Source organism: Nannobrachium achirus, assembly GCF_963921795.1.
Source record: "Nannobrachium achirus genome assembly, chromosome: 2".
Taxonomy (NCBI): Eukaryota; Metazoa; Chordata; class Actinopteri; order Myctophiformes; family Myctophidae; genus Nannobrachium; species Nannobrachium achirus.
In genome coordinates, this window is record NC_137811.1 from 72,905,202 (window position 1) to 72,924,118 (window position 18,917).

Here is an 18,917-nt window from a genome sequence, read left to right on the forward strand (position 1 = left end):
TTCAGCTGTTACCCACTTTAATTACTTCCAATTTAAAAAATTGTGAAAATAATGGATCATCGCAATGCTTGTAGATCTATTTTTTTACAATATGCATTGTGGCCCTCTGGAGTGATTGTGAAATATAGTGGCCCTCTCCATCATCTAAGTCGCCCACTCCTACCCTATCCAAATGCTACTTATTATTTTAATGTGCAATAAAATTAAGATCTCACACAAGACACAACAGAATTGAAAATATGCCACATACTGTAGAGTTGAATAGGCCTACAAGTTGCAATTTGAGACCAAAAGAACACAGGATGAAGGTGTGTGATGTTTTGTATGAATCTGATTCAAATCAATTGTTGTTTTTTCTTGTTATAACATTACACTCATGTTTTTGGACAAATTAAACAGTGTCTAGAAATAGATATGTATTATAATAGTTATATCTTGGTTTTGAAATGTTTTTCATTAGAGCATAGGCCTACATGTTTCTGTTTTAATAGCTTTTAACTAACCAGAGAGAATGATCTAATAATGTTTTACCTCCATTGTAAACTTTATTGTGTGTTATAGGTAGAACTGTCTGATCTGTGCCAAAATGCAGATTTCTATGCATTTCTGGGGTTTTGACCGCCCCTCAAAACCCCCATTTTTTTCGGCCGCCCGCCTTGCGGGCGGCTAGGATGTATCCCGTATTTGAATCTCTGGGAGTTGGCAACCTTATGTGTGTAGTTAGTAGATACATGCTTGAGTGCTAACAACAGACACCACATGTTCTACTAGATAGAAGAAGACGTTATTATTTATAACTTTGGTTTTGGCGATTCAAAGACAGTTAATAAGTGCGCGCGTCCGTCAGTGGGGGGCCACCTAAAATAATCTTGCTTAGGGCCACCTGAACCCTAGAACCGGCCCTGGGAACATTCACCAAATATAGCAGATCTACAAGCTCACAATTCAATTTTCAATTCAAAGGAGCTTTATTGGCACGAGAAAACATACGTTTACATTGCCAAAGCAAGTGTCGAAATAAAACAAAAACAGTTGAAAATGGGGAACATAATTATACAGTTGGAGGGGGTAAAAGCATTGTGTAAACAGAGCTATGTCACATTGTGTTGTTTTACTTTAACCACTTGAACCCCAGCATCTCTATTCTGTGGGGAACATTCACCAAATATAGCAGATCTACTGTGCAACCTCACTATACTGTATGGTGCGTTGTGAGCTTGTAGATCTGCTTTATTTGGTGAAGAGACTTGGTGCACTGAAGGCTGAAACAGATCTCACCAAGTCCAGTAGTCGAGGGATATCTTCAGAATTAGTGTCATATCCTGGAATAAATTCCTTACCAAAAAATGTCTTCACCAATGTGTTTGTAAAGGTGTCTAATAACACATCTCATAAAGACAATTCAGTTTCCCTAGGAGAATCCTTGACAGCTGCTGAAAGTTGGGGTCCCATTAACTCATTCCCCGCCTCCCCCGATAGTCCCGAGAAAATCCCAATGTCGTTCCCCGCCAGGCCCGATAGTCCCGAGAATTTGCTTTTATATAATGTAATGTTTAATTACACTCTCCCCCAGCTCGTGACAAATTTTTATCCTTTTATCTTACAGAGAACCTAAAATATCACACATCAAAGTAAGTGTGTTTGAAAAAAAGACTGTAATAATGTATAAATTGCAATACAAATGCATATAAATCTCCCCATAACCCACAGTGAACTGGCACAGTGACGCATTTTGCGCACACAAGGCTGGCGGAAAAAAAAGAGAAGAAAAAAAAGTGTGAGAACAGCTGTGTGTGTGTGTGTGTGTGTGTGTGTGTGTGTGTGTGTGTGTGTGTGTGTGTGTGAACATCTCTTAGCTGGCTGGTGGTCCACGGACCACTGTCTGTTTCAGTGGTCCCCCTGTCCTGATCAGCACAGTGCTATCAGAGTCTCTGATTCAGAGATCTGTCTCTCTCTCTCTCTCTCTCTCTCTCTCTCTAGATACAAAATAATTATCGCCAATTCGCCATATAAATGCTTCTAAAACATACCTGAGAATGATGATGGTTGATTAGAATCCACAGGTTATAATCCATATATCCAGGCTATAATATATTGTTTTGTAATGGTCCACAAGCAGCCAAGCAGGCCATTGGCGCCAGGCGGTCCTTTGCAAAGGGGGGTCCCTGGTCGGCTTTCTAACAGGGGGTCCGCGGGCCCAACGCTTCGCTCCGCAGAGCAGTGGGAACACGATAATCAACTCTTACAAAATCAATCAATAAAACTGCCCGATTACATAAAGTTCACGACTCGATCCAGTTGAGTCAGAGACAAGTGAAGTGGTCCCTGGAAGGGGGTCCGTCCTCTCATTACCCTGCCTGGTCTCCAGCCAACACTTCTCACGGACCACCACCAAAACTCCCACGCTCCCCCACCACGCTCCTCCCAAAAAGCAAGAGATCAACTAGTGTCGTTACTAACGAGCAAAGACGCAGAGGAGCTGTTTAGCAGGGCAGTGCAGAGGATTTTTTTAGGGGCAGGGGGAGACATTTTTCCAACATGTCCTAGAATGTGAAAATAGCAGATCTACAAGCTCGACTTTGATTGATTGATTGAAGACTTTATTAGAAGTTTGCATAGGAAAAGGTACAGTTTCATGACGGTACAGTTCACTGGTACAAGGTCTACTAAAAGGAGATCCATGAAAAGACTAAGCTTATTTCCACTGGAAACCATTGAAGTATCTCATATAAAATTGAATGACAAGCTCTCAATGTGTCACAGTCTCAGAGCGATGTGTTGAGCTTGTAGAGCTTGTAGATCTGCTATTTTCACATTCTAGGACATGTTAGAAAAAAGACTCATGCCCCCTTTTATGTCTATTTGTGTGTGTGCACCTGTACAGAGCAAAAGACAACCAGCAGACACACAGAGACAGAGAGAAAGCGCCCCCAAGTGGGGGCTCACAGAAATACTCACAGAAATACTGCAATATAGTATGTGAGTTTTTTGGTCAGATATAGCCAATAAAAATATTTTTCTCTGCATTTTTCTAAACAGAAAATTCTAAAAATAAATCCTATTACATAATTACATTAGTACACTTATCTGATAATGCCTGAAGCCATAAAGACACATCTCAAGTGAGTTATCCACTTGAAAACAGATCATTCACAAAAAGGTCAATAACTCCAATTATTTTGAATTTCCACCTGGATTTTGAAAAAACAAGGGGTTTGAAATGGCCAAAACTCTAGATTGCTACATCGTACATACAAAAAAATATTTTTTGGAGAGACTAGAGGATGTCCTCTTTTAATCCATGCACTGTATGACATTTTCGTGCAAACAGGGAATTTAGGAAAAATGTCTAAATATGAAGAAAATGCTTAAACAAAATGGCAGGGGAGCCTACAGTGAATGTTAAAATGGCGGTCAATGTGTTAACATAACTACCGGTATACAGAAAAAAAACACACCAAAATAAATATGCTTTAAGTAGCATGTGAGGGGTCAAACTAGGGGTTTTGCATGATTCTGAATCCATTGCAAGCACTTGTTTTGCACAAAAAAACTTTTTTCTGTATAGTTAAGTTAATGGGACCCCAACTTTCAGCAGCTGTCAAGGATTCTCCTAGAGAAAATGAATTTCAGTCTTTGTGGGATGTGTTACTAGACACCTTTACAAACACATTGGTGAAGACATTTTTTGGTAAGGAATTCATTCCAGGAAATCCCCCGACCAAGTGCAAGTGATATCCATGAATTCCAAATGTTATCGGAGTATTCTGAGGCAACGCTGGACTGGCGTCACACGGTATCCTAGTGCAGGGGTCCTCAACCTTTTCAGGCCACGACCCCCAAAATAATCATATTTTAACTGGGGACCCCCCCACCCTGACGAGCACTAAGAGTTGAGGCATTACATTTTGTATAACACGGTTCTATTGTGAAAATAGCAGATCTACATCCAGCATGTAGATCTGCATGTAGATTTTCACAATTTCTGCCTCTAATCTTTGACAATTTGGCCAATGTTTAATTTGTCATTTTATAGAGAGGTATTAAAAAGTCCTTACATTGTCACTTTAGAAATGTGCAGATACCCTCTGTACACGTTATGCTGTTTTGTTTACTGTGGAGTGAGAAATCAATGTTGCACATTAAGTTAATCATGATCATCTGGGGGCCGCCCATAATAATCTGGGGACCCCCTTGGCCCACAGGTTGAGACCCCCTGCCCTAGGGTGACCCCCTGCACCCACGTTGACAAACCCTTCAAGCATTAGAGTGCATGAAAAGGACAGGACAGCGTAGGAGGGTGACAGGTGGGGTGTTTGTGGTATTGCGTGGCTGTGTGTGTGTGTGTGTGTATGTGTGTGTGTGCATGCGTGCGTGCGTGCGTGCTTGCGTGCGTGCGTGTGTGTAACTTCCTATGTGTCAACATTGCGTGCGAACATTGACTGACACACAATCATGTACACAATGTTCTACAGTACTTCCTACATGGTCTGTGTACAAAACCCTTGCTTTTCAGGAAGTGTAAAAAAAGAACCATGTGTTCTAATGGATTCATGTATTGATTGATTGATTATAGATTGATTGATTGGTGGATGTATTTATTAGAAGGTTGCATAGGAAAAGGTACAGTTTCATGACAGTACAGTTCACTGGTACAAGGTCAACTAAAAGGGCACGCTCAGGACAGCACATGGCTAATTGTTCACACAGAGATCTTTTTTAATGTATTATTATTCAGGCACTCAGATTGGTTCAGTATCATAATACACACACTTAACCCATTAAGACATGGAATTACTGTATACTGTAGCTATTGAAAAATAGCAGATCTACAGTACAAGCTCGCAACGCGGCACTTCAGGCTTGTATATCTGCTATTTTTGTAACATCGTGATTTTTTGGGGGGGCAAATTAGATTTTCTTTCTTTTTTTTAAGTTTAAGTTAACTAAAATCTTTGCTTCTGGGGGGTCCCTGGAACAGCATATTTTGAGATGGGGGTCGGAGGGCCAAATACATATAATTCTGGGGGTCCTTGACATGAAAAAGTTTGAGGACCACTGATTTAGAAGAAGGATAGAATCGGGTCAAAATATAAGACACATTTTCACGATTTTTCCAAAATAGCAGATCTGCAAGCAGCTTGCAGCGAGTCGCGGAGCTTGTAGATCTGCATTTTTTTTTTCTATGATAAAGTTGGGCATTAATTTACGGTGGGAAAAAAACTAGCATATACAGTAGGCCTATCACACATTATTTATATGATGTAGATCAGGGGTTTTCAAAGTGGGTGACGGGGCACCCTGGGGTGCCGTGACGGCAGTCCAGGGGTGCCGCGAGATCATTTGATAATATTTGGAATTTATTTGGACACTTGAAAAAATATTGAGTATCATTTTTAACTTGAAGTACAAAGTTATTTTCAGTCAGTTCTAACCAAAAATGGCTATTATCTCAACGTTTTCCTCGCAACATAATCACAAAAATATCGTAACTGTTGGGCATGCACAAACCTCGTATCTCCAAGTTTCAAATGTGTACGTCTTTTGGTAAAGCAAAGCCCAGCTTCATCATACAAGACTGTCGCACAAAACTAGTGAAAACAGCAGATCTACAAGCACACAAGCCTCGCATCGCACTAGTTTAGTACATTTTATAGATGATAAATACAAAATGAACGGTTTTGGACATACAAGGTTTCCACCTGACAACGACGATATGCTATAAATACATAAATACAATGTTTTTCACTGTGTTTATAATGAGCACATGGGTGAACACAAAACTATTATAACTTATAGTTCATTAAATACTTTTTAAATCTGTGTTTAAAACTAATTTATTTCCATTTCTAATCCCCTGCGGCCGCGGCTGGTGTTTGAACTTTTGTTGCTGTGAGTTTTAATTGGAGTTCCTTGTTCTTATTGTTGTCATTTCACTCATTATTATAGGATGGATTAATCTATGCTTCTGTGTTTTAATTTATTAGTGGCCAAGGCCACGAAGTGGCAAATGGCCACTCATTGATATTGGACTTCATCATGTTTTTCTTCCGCCACTTTTTCTCTAGCGGCTAGACCGTGCAGTCGCTTTTTACGAAACTCGGCAGTATGGCAGAGGACTATGCCAAACGACTAAAACGCGAAGCTCGCAACAATCGGCCAAAGGGTGGCGCTGTAGGAAGCCTTCGAAAGTGCAAACTTTGAACAGATATAGCTCATTCTGTGTTTGAGGTACAGCAATGAAACCTGTATACACTTATGAGTCTCCTCATGCCGAACAACTTTTACGCTCTGACTTTTGACCTCTGACCTTTACTTCTCCCACCATTTTGAATTATATGAAAAACAGTCAAAATCTATCTCCTCCTGGGATTTTCGCGTAACGTGCGCGAAACTTTTTTTACATGAACTTTGGACCAATGCGGTCATCGCACAGCGGCCGGATTTCTTTTAAAGCGAAACATTATTTTTTAATAATTCACTCTATATTGCAGTTTTATGCAAATTATTCTTCTGCCTCTAAATCATACTTGCAAAGTGACACGTTCATGGCATTTGGCAAATATGTAGAGGGTTAGTCCAAATATCACTGAAAGCAATCTTACTCTAATTGGCCAAAGGGGGGCGCTATACGAAGCGTTTGAAAACTCAAACTTTAAAGGGGCATAAGTCATGCCTCGTTTCGTTTAAAGACATGCAACTTGGTTACACGCGTGCCTTGACTCAAGCGGAAGCCATCCGTGTCTTTGTTAAGTACGCTGCGTCCTTAGATTTTCTGCCATTTTGAGCAGTTTGTAAAACACTTAAACCCGCTTTTATTCCGGAACTTTCGCGTCACGTGCACAGAACTTTTTTTACATGAACTTTGGACCAATATCTAAAGATCTGTCAGATCGGATTTTTTTTTAATTTAAACATGCTTTTTTAATAATTCAATGAATATTGCAAGTTTTATGCAAATTATTCCTCTGCCTCTAAAACATACATGCAAAGTAAAATTTTCATGATGAACTACTGTAGAGGGTTAGTCCAAATATCACTGAAACCAATCTTACCCCAATTGGCCAAAGGGGGGCACTATATCCTTTTGAAAGAAGGCGTCAAGTACATTACATGAAACTTTTTCTTTTTTCTTTTCTTTTTTTTTTAAATGACAGGTCCATTATGTGTGACTGCTGTAGTGTAGTGGTCAGTGCCTGTGCCTGGTATACGGATGGTTGTCAGTTCAAACCCCACATCGGGTTGAGTTGATGTTAACATCCTGGATGCCCATGGCATGTGCATAATATGTCAAACTCTTTAATGTTGACACGTCTGATCTAACTCCAGATCACATTCATGTTTAAAATGAGCCCTTCTCTACCGGCCGTTTTCTTTTCTGTTCTGAGTAAAAGAAAATGTCAGAAATACTCAGATTACATTTACTCAGATTGATTTCACCCCAAGCCTCCAAAATATAAAAAAGAAATCAATAAAATCAAGGCACTCAGCTTACATAGAACTTTTTTTTTAAACAAACATGGTTAACAGATCCTGTGGCTGCCTAGTGTAGTGGTCAGGGCATATGCCTTTCATGCAGAAGGTCGTTGGATTGAATCCCGCCTGGGGTTTATATAAGCATAAAACCTTGACATTTGATAGACTTTACAATTTGGTTCCTTGAACAATGTCTGATATGGAGCCTTCCTAAAAATGTCCCCCAACCCCCCTTGATGCGTATTTTAATATCCGCCATTACTAAATAATGTATTTTGCATCATAAATCCTGAAACAAGCATTATAATACAAACTGTCATGTCTACACCTATGTTGTGATTTCCAAGGATTGCAATGATATCATGCACCAGCTCAGTGGCCTAGTGTTTTGAGTGTCTGCCCTGAGACTGGGAGATCTGGGTTCAAACCTGGGTCGCGTCATACCAAAGATTCTAAAAAATGGGACCCAGTGCCTCCCTGCTTGAAACTCAGCATCAAGGGTTGGATTGGGGGTAACTCCCTGCGACATACTAGTGGCATGTCCAGGGGGTGTACTTGTACATCAAGCTGCCTTACGCTACAGAAATAGGAGATAGGCTCCTGCCCTATGAGATTCATGGCCCGGCCGATTCATATGGTCTTCATAGCTCAGCAAGGCTTACTTTGTACATCATCAAACTGTCCAGGTGCATAGTATCACAGTTTTTTATGTCTGTTGCATATAGGCCTACAGTCTTTTGCATACATGTTGTGTAGATGCCAATTTGTGCTTTTACCTATAACCACCGATTAGTGTAAAACTTTGTATGCACACTTCCCAGAGGCCAAGGAAAAACCTGTTCCCTGCATTTTTCACATCTGCCATTTATAGCGCCACCAGTGTTACAGTATGTAAAACACATTCTTCGATATTACTCCTTCAGATTTTATCCGAAAATCACACAAATCAGTACACAGTATCTCTACAGTGATGTGATCATGACGGATTTGTCAGATATCATATTCTATCTAATTGGCTAACATTGAATTCCAAGGTTTGCAGGATTGCTCCTTTTTGAACAAAATGTCTCAAACGCAGTGTGAGATTTTGCACACACATTCCCACTAGGCCAAGGAACAGATGCCACCCTTCTCACATTGGCATGTTATAGCACCACCAGCGGGTCAATTTTTGCAAAACACATTTTTGGAACAACATGTCTCAAATCCCGCATGCAGCGTCCGATTGCCGTGAAATGCCCAAGAACACGTGGTACCCTTTTCACTTTGGCCTATTATAGTCACCACTAGGCCAAAAAAAAAAAAAAAAAAAAAAAACACCTGACCTGCCGGAGACCTGTTCGGAAGAACACTGCTTCCAGTTTTTCTTTGATTTGTTCTTTGCTTTCCCTTGATGCTTTTTTGCTTTCCTGCTTTTTCTGCCTTGGCCACTTTATCGCTGCTTGCAGCTATATTTTTATTTGTTATTGTATTCGCTCCATGGGAAAAAGCAGTTTGTATAACATTGTTACGGAAAGGTTCTGTTTAAATAATGTTTAATGATCAATTTGATTGATTGATTAAATACTTTGTTAACGAGTGTGTTAACAGTAATGTCAAAAGTTAGGATAAAAAAGGATAAAACAAAACATCCCATAATGGGCAATAATTAAAGGGTCTTGTTTTGGGAGTCCTTCGTACACAATATGTTCAGAGGGTAACGAATACACATGAACTTGTGGTGTAGCTGCCACAGGTTCAATAAAGGTCCACTATCCATACAGAATTACAGATGTCTTTCAGGGTTTTTAATGAACACACGACTCCTCCAAACTCCTCCAAACAGACATCAAGACACTGAAAACTATAAAGGAAAACAAAAGACCATAATCAGGCCTTGACACCAAGACTTGCCCACCTGCCCCCGGCAGGTAAATAAAACGTTGGGGCAAGTGGCGTTTGCTTTCAGGGTTCCTGAAGTTTGAAAGGGAACCATAATATGGTTCCCTTTCAAACTTCCTATTAACTCTCCCCACGCTTTGAACGTTAACGTTCGCCCCATTTTTTACAGAACCTCGATGCCAATACGGCGCTCGTTCGGTTCGTTCGTCTGATGACTGTAAGCTGATGAGGGGTCGCGCGGCCGTCTACTGTAAACACATTTTCCGCGGTGATGGTGTAAAAAATCCATTATGCGTTAGATCAACGGAGAACAATTCACTTCCTTGTTGATTTCCTCTGGCTGTAAGGCTCTGTGGCCAGTGACTGGTCTTCTTCTTCTTCAACACATAACAGGCAAATTCACATTCATTCTCGCATGACGCCGCCCTCTGCTGCCTGGCAGACCAAAGTGCACTATTGCACAATAAAAATAAAAAAAAAGAATAAATAAATAAATGTCTGTCTATCTGCTATAACGTCGCAAAGGTAAGCCGCTTTTTGATGGCACCAGACCCAATAAATAAATAAATAATCTGGCAGTAGGAGAGTTAATATGGTTCACAGGGACGTGCTGGGCCCCTGATTCAGCCCGGGAAAAAGAGTTGGAGAGGCCCTCATTGCGCGCTATAGAGAGAGATCTCTCTCTATAGCGCTGCTGCTACTCAATGATTTGCCATTTCAGATCATGACAAGTGACAAGCCAGTGGGCCAATTACTGTACATGAGTTATGTTTCGTCGTCGTCGGGTGGAAACCTTGTATGTCCAAAACCGTTTGTTTAGTATTAATCATTTAAAAAATGATTTAAACTAGTGAAAACAGCCGATCTACAAGCACACAAGTGCGAGGTGTTCAGGGTTCCTGCGGATTGCGGATTGCGGAAAAATTGCGGAACGTCGTACAGCGCGCGTGCATGAGGTAATAGAGGTCGTGCACCCCTTGCTGGAAGAGGCTAGAGTCGCCTATGATCCTAACTATGTAGGTATTTGGAGAAAAAAATGAGGTATGACATTTTTAAAGTGTTAAATTGAACAGCAATTCAAACTTTACTTCTAATGGGCAATTTACTTTTCGTGGTTATGACCTTTGGGCAAGTAGATAATGACCTGTACATGCCCGATGGGCAAGTACATCTGAAACCTTAAGGCCACTTTTAACCAAACAGATTCGTGGCCGAATCGGCGGCGGAAGGCGGCGGAAAGCGTCTGTTGCCGAACGGGAGCTCATCGGTAGGTTTTCGGCAGCGGGTCGGGAACGTTATCGACGGAAAACTGGAAGACTGGACTTGCTCAGTTTTGTAGAGTCGCCCCTGGACGTCGGTGAATTGTAGCGAGTTGTAATGGACCATTAGTTTGCTACTGCTGCAGCAAAACCAAGCCTAAAAAAGCCAGAGACATTTTCCCGTTGCATATTTTAACTAAATAGCATATTCTCAATTTCCTATACTAATCAACTCCAAGGCAACGCTAGTAATATTGATGTGTGTTGTTTTGGTGTGAGGAGAAGAAATCACCGGACAGGAAGCATCTCCGCTTCTGCTCCTCGGTTGCCAGATTCTGTGAGTTAAACAAGCGACCAGGTCTATGAAAACAAAGCCTAAAGGAGCGTCCAGTTTCACCTATTGAGCTCTATTACATTAGCTATTTTCTAAAAGAATGTTGAAAGCAAGGCCAAATAAGCAACTACAATTCAGAAACATGCCCAAACAAAAGTAACCCACAACTAGCAACATTATAGGAAAACAGGATCAAAGTCGCTTGTAACGAGCCGATATGGCAACACAGTGCGCATGCGCAAAACTGTACAGTAATTACAGTCGGCATACAGTTGGCTGGAATATTCAATGTGCCTAGTTTTTTGCAGTTCTTTGCAGTTCTTTGCAGTCTGTGAACAGTTTGAACAAGTCTCCTGTAGTATTTTCGGTGTGGTGGCACCTTTAGTGTCAATTAGGGCATTAACGAAAAAATCGACAACAACAATTTGGACAATGTTTAATTTGACATTTTAGAGGTATCAAAAAGTCCTTAATTTGGCACTTTAGAAATGTGAATATACCCTCTATACCAGGGGTGTCGAACTCATTTTGGGGTGAGGGCCGCATTGGATGAAAGGCGACTTGATGAGGGCCGAACCAGTCGCGGATCGGATGGCATGCACACTCACGCACATGTTCGCTCTGTTTTTCTTCCTGTCGTCTCAGCCACTGCTATAGCTAGCAGTATAGCAGTATATCATTTTACAAATTGTGTTCATTATTAAGTAAAATAGCTACTTTCATTATTGGTATTACAGTTGCAGTTAGGTACGAGAGATGCTATTTGTTTAAAGGAGTAGTTCATCCCCAAAATGATTTTTTTTTCTTTGATTACTCACGCCATGGAGACTTGAGTTCAATAATATATTTTTATTTTATTTGTCGCATTACTAAGACAAAAATGTGATAATAGTGCACTTCCCCCCATTGATTCCGGATGGGGACCCAAATGCATTTGGGTCAATAGGCATGCATTTATTGTTGCATTTATATTTACTAGCCCTTACCTGTTCAAAGATATGAGCTCCAAAATGATGTGCAGTGTGTGGGTTATGGGATGTGCACTGTGCATACAGTATATGAGGGATGGAAAGTAACTGTAACTGGTGCTTGCATGATAATATGTAGGAGCATCAATGTAAGAAATACCCGTTTCGTTTAATGGCTACCCCCCGCCCCCCCCCCCCCCCCCCCCCCACCACCCGCCCACACACACACCCGCCTGCCTGCGCACACACACACACACACACACACACACACACACACACACACACACACACACACACACACAGAGAGAGCTGGTTAAACATGTTGCCTCATGCTAGATGCAGAATAGATGAGCCTCAAGCTAGATGCAGAATAGATAGTAGATACACCATAAAAATGCTAATATACAGTATACGATTTGTGAAAGTGACAAACGGGCTTCACAGTTATGTTAGGTGTGTTCATATGCTAATGGTGATGCGATTTCAGATCAATTGCTCCAGCCACTGAGGAGAAACGCTGTGACAGACAGACAGACAGACACTCACTCAGACATTCGCAAAATTATAGTATAGATTATTAAGTGCCAATAAGAATAAACCATTTGATAATAGAATAATTCAATTCCTGATAGTCTCTGCTATAATTTGTAAATGGCTAAAAAAATATTATTGATGCAGGACAATAATTATTTTTATTGTATTTTATAATAAAAAGAATAAAAGTAATGAACAATAATGGCATATTCAGAAAATATCCGAATAATAAAACTTTTACATTTTATTATTATTATATTTTTTAAATAAGTTATTTTCTTAACAACATTAATTTCCATGTCTAATATGTGTAATCTTTGAGTACAGTTCGAATATTGTAGGTATGTTCAGGTATTATTCATAGCCAGACCCCCCACCCCATTCCTAAAGCAATGCTGTCATCTTCAAAGAGAGAGAAAGAGCTGGTCACTTAACATTCCAATAGACCTTTTGTCAGCCTTCTGATTGGTCCCTGAGACTCCCTGACTGGCCAACCAGAAAAAACATTCACTTTTTGCTATCGGGGGTGGAGTTTGTGCAGTGGAGAATGTTGCTTCAGCCTTTCAAAAACTGTCCGCAGTGCGGAGCACGGCAATCGCCTGGTACGGCCGCGGCAGTAGGGGGCGATCTCGCTCATCATAATGAATAAGCTTCAACAAACTAGTTCACATGGACCTTATCAATGGTCTAACTAGTTACGATTGGGTACATATATTTTAAATGGGCAGAATTACGTGTATGTGAGGAGAACAGATTATAGTTCTCCTCTTCCTACCCAAGATTCAATGCGCTTTCTATTGCTATTTCTATTCTCTCTCTGATCCAGAGGATTAAACTAATTAAAACATATATTTTCGGGGGGAAACTACTATTTTGCTATGTAATTACTGTACCCTTTTCTTCCCTTTTTATTAATATCACGTAGATGTGTTTTTTTGGTACTTTATATAGCTGTAATGAGGCTATGAACAAAAAAAAAATCCCATCCACTTCCACTATAAAAGAATCTGCAATAGTGATTCTGTCCCACTGGGATTAAACACATTAAAACATATATTTTCGGGGAAACCCCCTGTTTTGCAATGTAACTACTGTACCTTTGTCTTCCCTTTTTATTAATATCACCTAGATGTTTTTCCTTTGGTACTTTATATAGCTGTAATGAGGCTATGAAAACATAAAAAAATCCCATTCACTGCCACTATAAAAACAATCTGCCCAGGGAAAATGTCCCATCATAGTAACAGGGCAGAATGGGGCGGGATTTGCAAACTAGTCTATTAATCAACTCAATCACTGCCAGGTGGGAGAAACCTAGCCTGCAGTGAGAAGGCATTAGTTAGGTTCATTCTTAAAACAATCTTAACTCTTGACAGGAATGGGCTAGAGACTTACTTTTTTTTCCCAGAAATGTATGCTCTACAAGCCTGGGCCGGATTGAATCATCCGGCCCGCGGGCCGTATGTTTGACATCCCTGCTCTATACACTTAAACGTTATGTTGGTTTGTTTACAGTCGAGTGAGAAAACAATGTTACACATTAAGTTAATCATCTGGGGACCCTCCAAAATAATTCATCAAATGATAAAGTCGACTTCAACTCAACTTTTTACTGAGTCGAGTCGACTTGCAAGAATCACAAGTCGTTAATGCCCTATAGCAGGGGTCCTCAATAGGCGGACCGCGGTCCATGTCCGGACCGCGAGGCACCGCCAACCGGACCCAGGACGAATTAGGAAAAAAAAAAGAAAAAAGAAAACGGAACATATCGGCGTTTCGTTTCCACTTCTCCTTCACTTCATTGCATGCGCTCTGAGGGGGTCTTTATACCAGGACGATTGGAAACGCTGCCGGTCTCGTTTTGGATTTATTACCCAAAAAACGTCGCGTTTACACCTTGTTGTTGGTTCGTTTTTCTGTGTTTATACTACAAGTTGACAACGCATGAATTCAAGCAAAATGTGTCATGTTCCCAGCCTACATAGGCCTATACTGTGTATTTACCCTTCAACTATAAAATATAGGCCTATATTGTTTTTAATGAGACATGCTTTGTAATTAGGCTATGCTCCCAAATCCATATTATTATCATCTGTTCGCATATTCAATGAGTCCCGCAAAAGGAGGTTTTTAGCGAGGTGAAGTGAAACACCAACAAAAGTCACCTGGAAGATGAAGGTCGGAACATTTATAGCCTATGGAGCATATTTCTGGACATTATCTACGGGGATGGGCTATATTAAGTGAGTTCTGTCTTCTAGCTGCAACACAGAAGTATAACGCACCATGCGAGGCAACTAACGGAGTAGGCTAGCCTACAGAGGCACATATGGGTATGGTAGTCTACCATACCTTGATTACAAGGGAAAATAATAAAATGTACTTCTTAAAATAAATTCATCATGCCTGTTGCTAAGTATTGGCAACATGACTGTCTTGCATGCGTGCCTTGCACGTGCAAGACCAGACAACAGTCATGTTGCCATACCTTAGCTCTTACTGAACTGACGCACTGCACTGGGATGCGGCGCAATGGAGGATGATGTGCCGTCGCCGTTGCAAAATAAACTAACGGAATAAATTAATGAACTGACGCCATACGCCACTGGCAGTCTGTTATTTCACTGGAAGTCACAATCATAGCCTTCCGTTATGGCTTTAAGTAAATTGCCTAGTTTGGAAGCAACATGCGTGCCTTAAGAGGAGGCTAGACGCACTGGAGAGAAAAAGCGACATGATTTCTTTGACTGGAGGAGAGGGAGCGAGGATATGGAGGAAGTTTTTGTGATGGTCTCTGACTGACTGGACAGTTATGTTTATTCTGTCTGTCTGTCTGTCTGTCTGTCTGTCTGTCTGTCTGTCTGTCTGTCTGTCTGTGTCTGTCTGTCTGTCTGTCTGTCTGTCTGTCAGCAAGACTCAGCATATTACAATAACTCACTCATTACCTTAAGTCCGCTGCGTCTGTGATGTGGCGCGGTGCATGAAGAATTAATCCAGTATTTTTTGGTGAGAAGTTGAAAAAGGGGGACGCAAAATAGTCATTAATCATAGCTTTGCTTAGAATGGAATACCATAGCCTAATGGTTTAATTTAACTTTGCGGAGAGGAGAGCTGTTGCAACTCCGACAGGCCAGCTAGGGTACCAGCCCAGGTGCGACGACTTGTGCGTAATTAGACATTTTTAAAAGGCTTTCATATAGACTACTCCTGACATTTTTCAAATGAGGTTTGTGCTAATAGATCACTGGGCTATTTTCTGGGTTTTAATTAGGCCTACAACAACACAAATAATAATAATACATTTTCGGTTAGTCTGACAGACTGACACTTATATGCAGCAGGGGAAGGGGAGCAGAGGAGGGGGTGCTATGACATCATCGCACTCTCCCTCACGGCCGAATTCCGATATTACACCGTTGCGAAACTGATGCGAAACCGCAGAAATGCACTTTCAGAGCCGAATTCGGAAAAGTATCGGTTAGGGTCATGAAACCGCGTCTCCGTGTGTCAAAATGGCCGAATCAATAGTAAAAACTATCGTCTACAAAAAAATCGACCTCATGTAATGACCCCCTGAGACTGTGTGTGTGTGTGTGTGTGTGTGTGTGTGTGTGCATGTGTGTGTGTGTGAGAGAGAGACAACGACACGCTGATTGGCTGATGCCGGGATACATAGTATTATGGGCTGTCATCTCTATGACAACGACGCGCTGTCAGGCTGTTACCACCACAGACCGTGCGTGGGAGCTTTCAGAGTAGGCAGCTAGCAGCTAGCTCTAGCTGCAGCCTGCAACAGTGCAACTAGTTATAAATCAGTGGGTTTTCATTCACGCTCATCAACATCAACGTGAATACGTTTGCAGGACTGTAATCTTCTCTCAGGAGAGTTTGTCGCGACGCACCACGGCCCGTGACGGCCGCCTCTCTTTTTGCATGGCGAGCTGCACGCAGTACTCGGTGGTACAGTACTGGAGTGAGCCACGAGCCGTTCCGTCAATCGTCACCGACGCGCAACAACTTGTTTTCAGATCGATATTCACGTTGCGACACAAGCATAAAATATTCGAAGATTATCCCAGTTTGTTAAAAGAAACCAGAGAAACTAACACTAGTGCAGAATATCTCTGCTCCACATTGATTTACTACTGTTCTCCTTTCAATGTGTTGTTGTTGTTAAGTGAAGTGAAGTGAGGTCCCCAAATGATTATGGAGGACTCAGACTCAGAGTCCCCAGGCCAGGCCAGATGACAGTGAAGTTATAATTTAAAGACACTTTTAATAAAGAAAGAAATGGGGAAAAGACCATTACTGCATCAACAAACTACTAAAAAAACTAACATTAGCAAATGTAAAATAATGTAAGAAAGGTATCCCTAATGTAAGATTATGAGGGCAAGTAGAACATGACCTGTACTTGCCAGACGGGCAAGTGCCTCTGAGACCATAGTGTCAACTTTGTTGGTACTTTTTTGTATCTTTGCCTACTATATAAGATTGACCGACATAAAAATAAGCGGATATATATGTTTATTATTTATTTTTTTCCCGGACCCAGACCGGTTTCAAAAAAATATTTGTGGACCTTCAAGATTTGTATTTGAGGATCCCTGCCCTATAGTGTCAATCCCTTTAGTCCATAAATCCATGAGTCCATACTAGTTATAGTCATTGTGAAGCAGTCCTCTGATCAGTCCACGCAGGTGCATCAATCATTCCATCTTAGAACACAGTTTAACGTTGTACATTGCAAGGATACTCACACATCAAACACATCACAGATCAATAAAACATAATGTTGCTCCTTTTGACAGCTTTGAGATGGACTGGTTTAAATCGTTCAAGTGTGATACATAGTGTAAATATACAGTATATATATATAGCAAGGTTTAAATCATATCAAGTGTGATACATAGTGAAAATATACAGTATATATATATAGCAAGGTTTAAATCATATCAAGTGTGATACATAGTGAAAATATACAGTATATATATATAGCAAGGTTTAAATCATATCAAGTGTGATACATAGTGAAAATATGCAGTATATATATATACCGGTAGCAAGGTTTAAATCATATCAAGTGTGATACATAGTGTAAATATACAGTGTATGAAGAACCAAGGTTTAAATCATAGTGTAAATCATAGTGGAAGCTGGAATAAATAATAGTTAAGATTTAATAATGAATGAATAGTAGCTTGACTTCCTCGTTCTTCCTCTCTTTGTTTTCCAGATTGATTTGGTCGCCATGGTTACCTTCATCTTACTCATGTCAGGAGGTAAGTCTGGAAAAACCAAAGATTATGTCACACACACGCACACACACACGCATGCACGCACATACACACGCTCTCTCTCACACACACACACACACGCACACACACACACGCACGCACGCACGCGCGCACGCACGCACACGCACACACACCCCACAGCAACAAAATAAAACAATCTGTTTAGCCAGCTTCTTTTAGAACTGAATACAGTTGTTTTGGAATAATAACCATAATAAAATAAAATATAGCAGCAAACTTTTCTACTGTACGTCTTGCTCTCAAATCCCTCAAACTCTCTCCCTCTCTCAAGGAGTCCACTGTCCACTGCTAGCTGTGTGTGTGTGTGTGTGTGTGTGTGTGTGTGTGCGTGACGTGTACGCGTGAGTGTGCTCGTGCTCGTGTGCGTGCGTGGGCCAGAGCTTTGATAGACGGTCCTTTGTAGCAGAGACTCACACAGGACTATTATTATTATGACACCATACAAACGACGCCCCCACTCAGTCACATGGCCCCGCCCCCTACCCTGACAGGACATTCTACATGTAAACAGTGCTGTCTGTTGTCCTGCTGTCTGTCCTCTGGGCAGGGACGTGCTGGGCGCCTGATTCAGCCCGGGAAAAAGAGTTGGAGAGGCGCTCATTGCGCGCTATAGAGAGAGATCTCTCTCTATAGCGCTGCTGCTACTCAAAGATTTGCCATTTCAGATCATGACAAGTGACAAGCCAGTGGGCCAATTATTGTACATGAGTTATATTTTGTCGTTGTCGGGTGGAAACCTTGTCCAAAACTGTTTGTTTTGTATTTATCATTTTAAAAATGATTTACACTAGTGAAAACAGCCAATCTACAAGCACACAACGCCGTTGTGTGCTTGTACAGGCGTTGTGTGCTTGTAGATCTGCTGTTTTCACTACTTTTGTACAACGGCCTTGAATGATGAAGCAGGGCTTTGCTTTGCGAAAAAATACACAAATTTGAAACTTGAGATACAAGGTTTCTGTCCGACAGTGACGATTTACTTTGTTGGATGCCCAGCCCCCAAAATGGAATGAAGGCCAACATTTTATTTTAATTTTTTTCCTAATGGCCGGCCGTTCGAGAGTTGTCCCGCTTTTCCCAATGGCCAGCACGTCCCTGCCTCTGGGTCAGAGGCAGACAACGCTATTACGTTGGGGCCGAGTCATTT

General features: G+C 41.1%; 1 protein-coding gene across 1 annotated transcript in view; it reads left to right on the top strand.

The window, feature by feature from the left end:
• The window catches only part of fxyd5 (FXYD domain containing ion transport regulator 5), a 36,369-nt gene that overhangs the window by 3,309 nt on the left and 14,143 nt on the right, over window positions 1–18,917 (top strand). Inside the window, exon 2 of the mRNA XM_080752014.1 lies at window positions 17,689–17,734. Coding sequence (XP_080608140.1) covers window positions 17,689–17,734 — 46 coding nt within the window. The remainder of the gene's footprint in view (window positions 1–17,688; window positions 17,735–18,917) is intronic.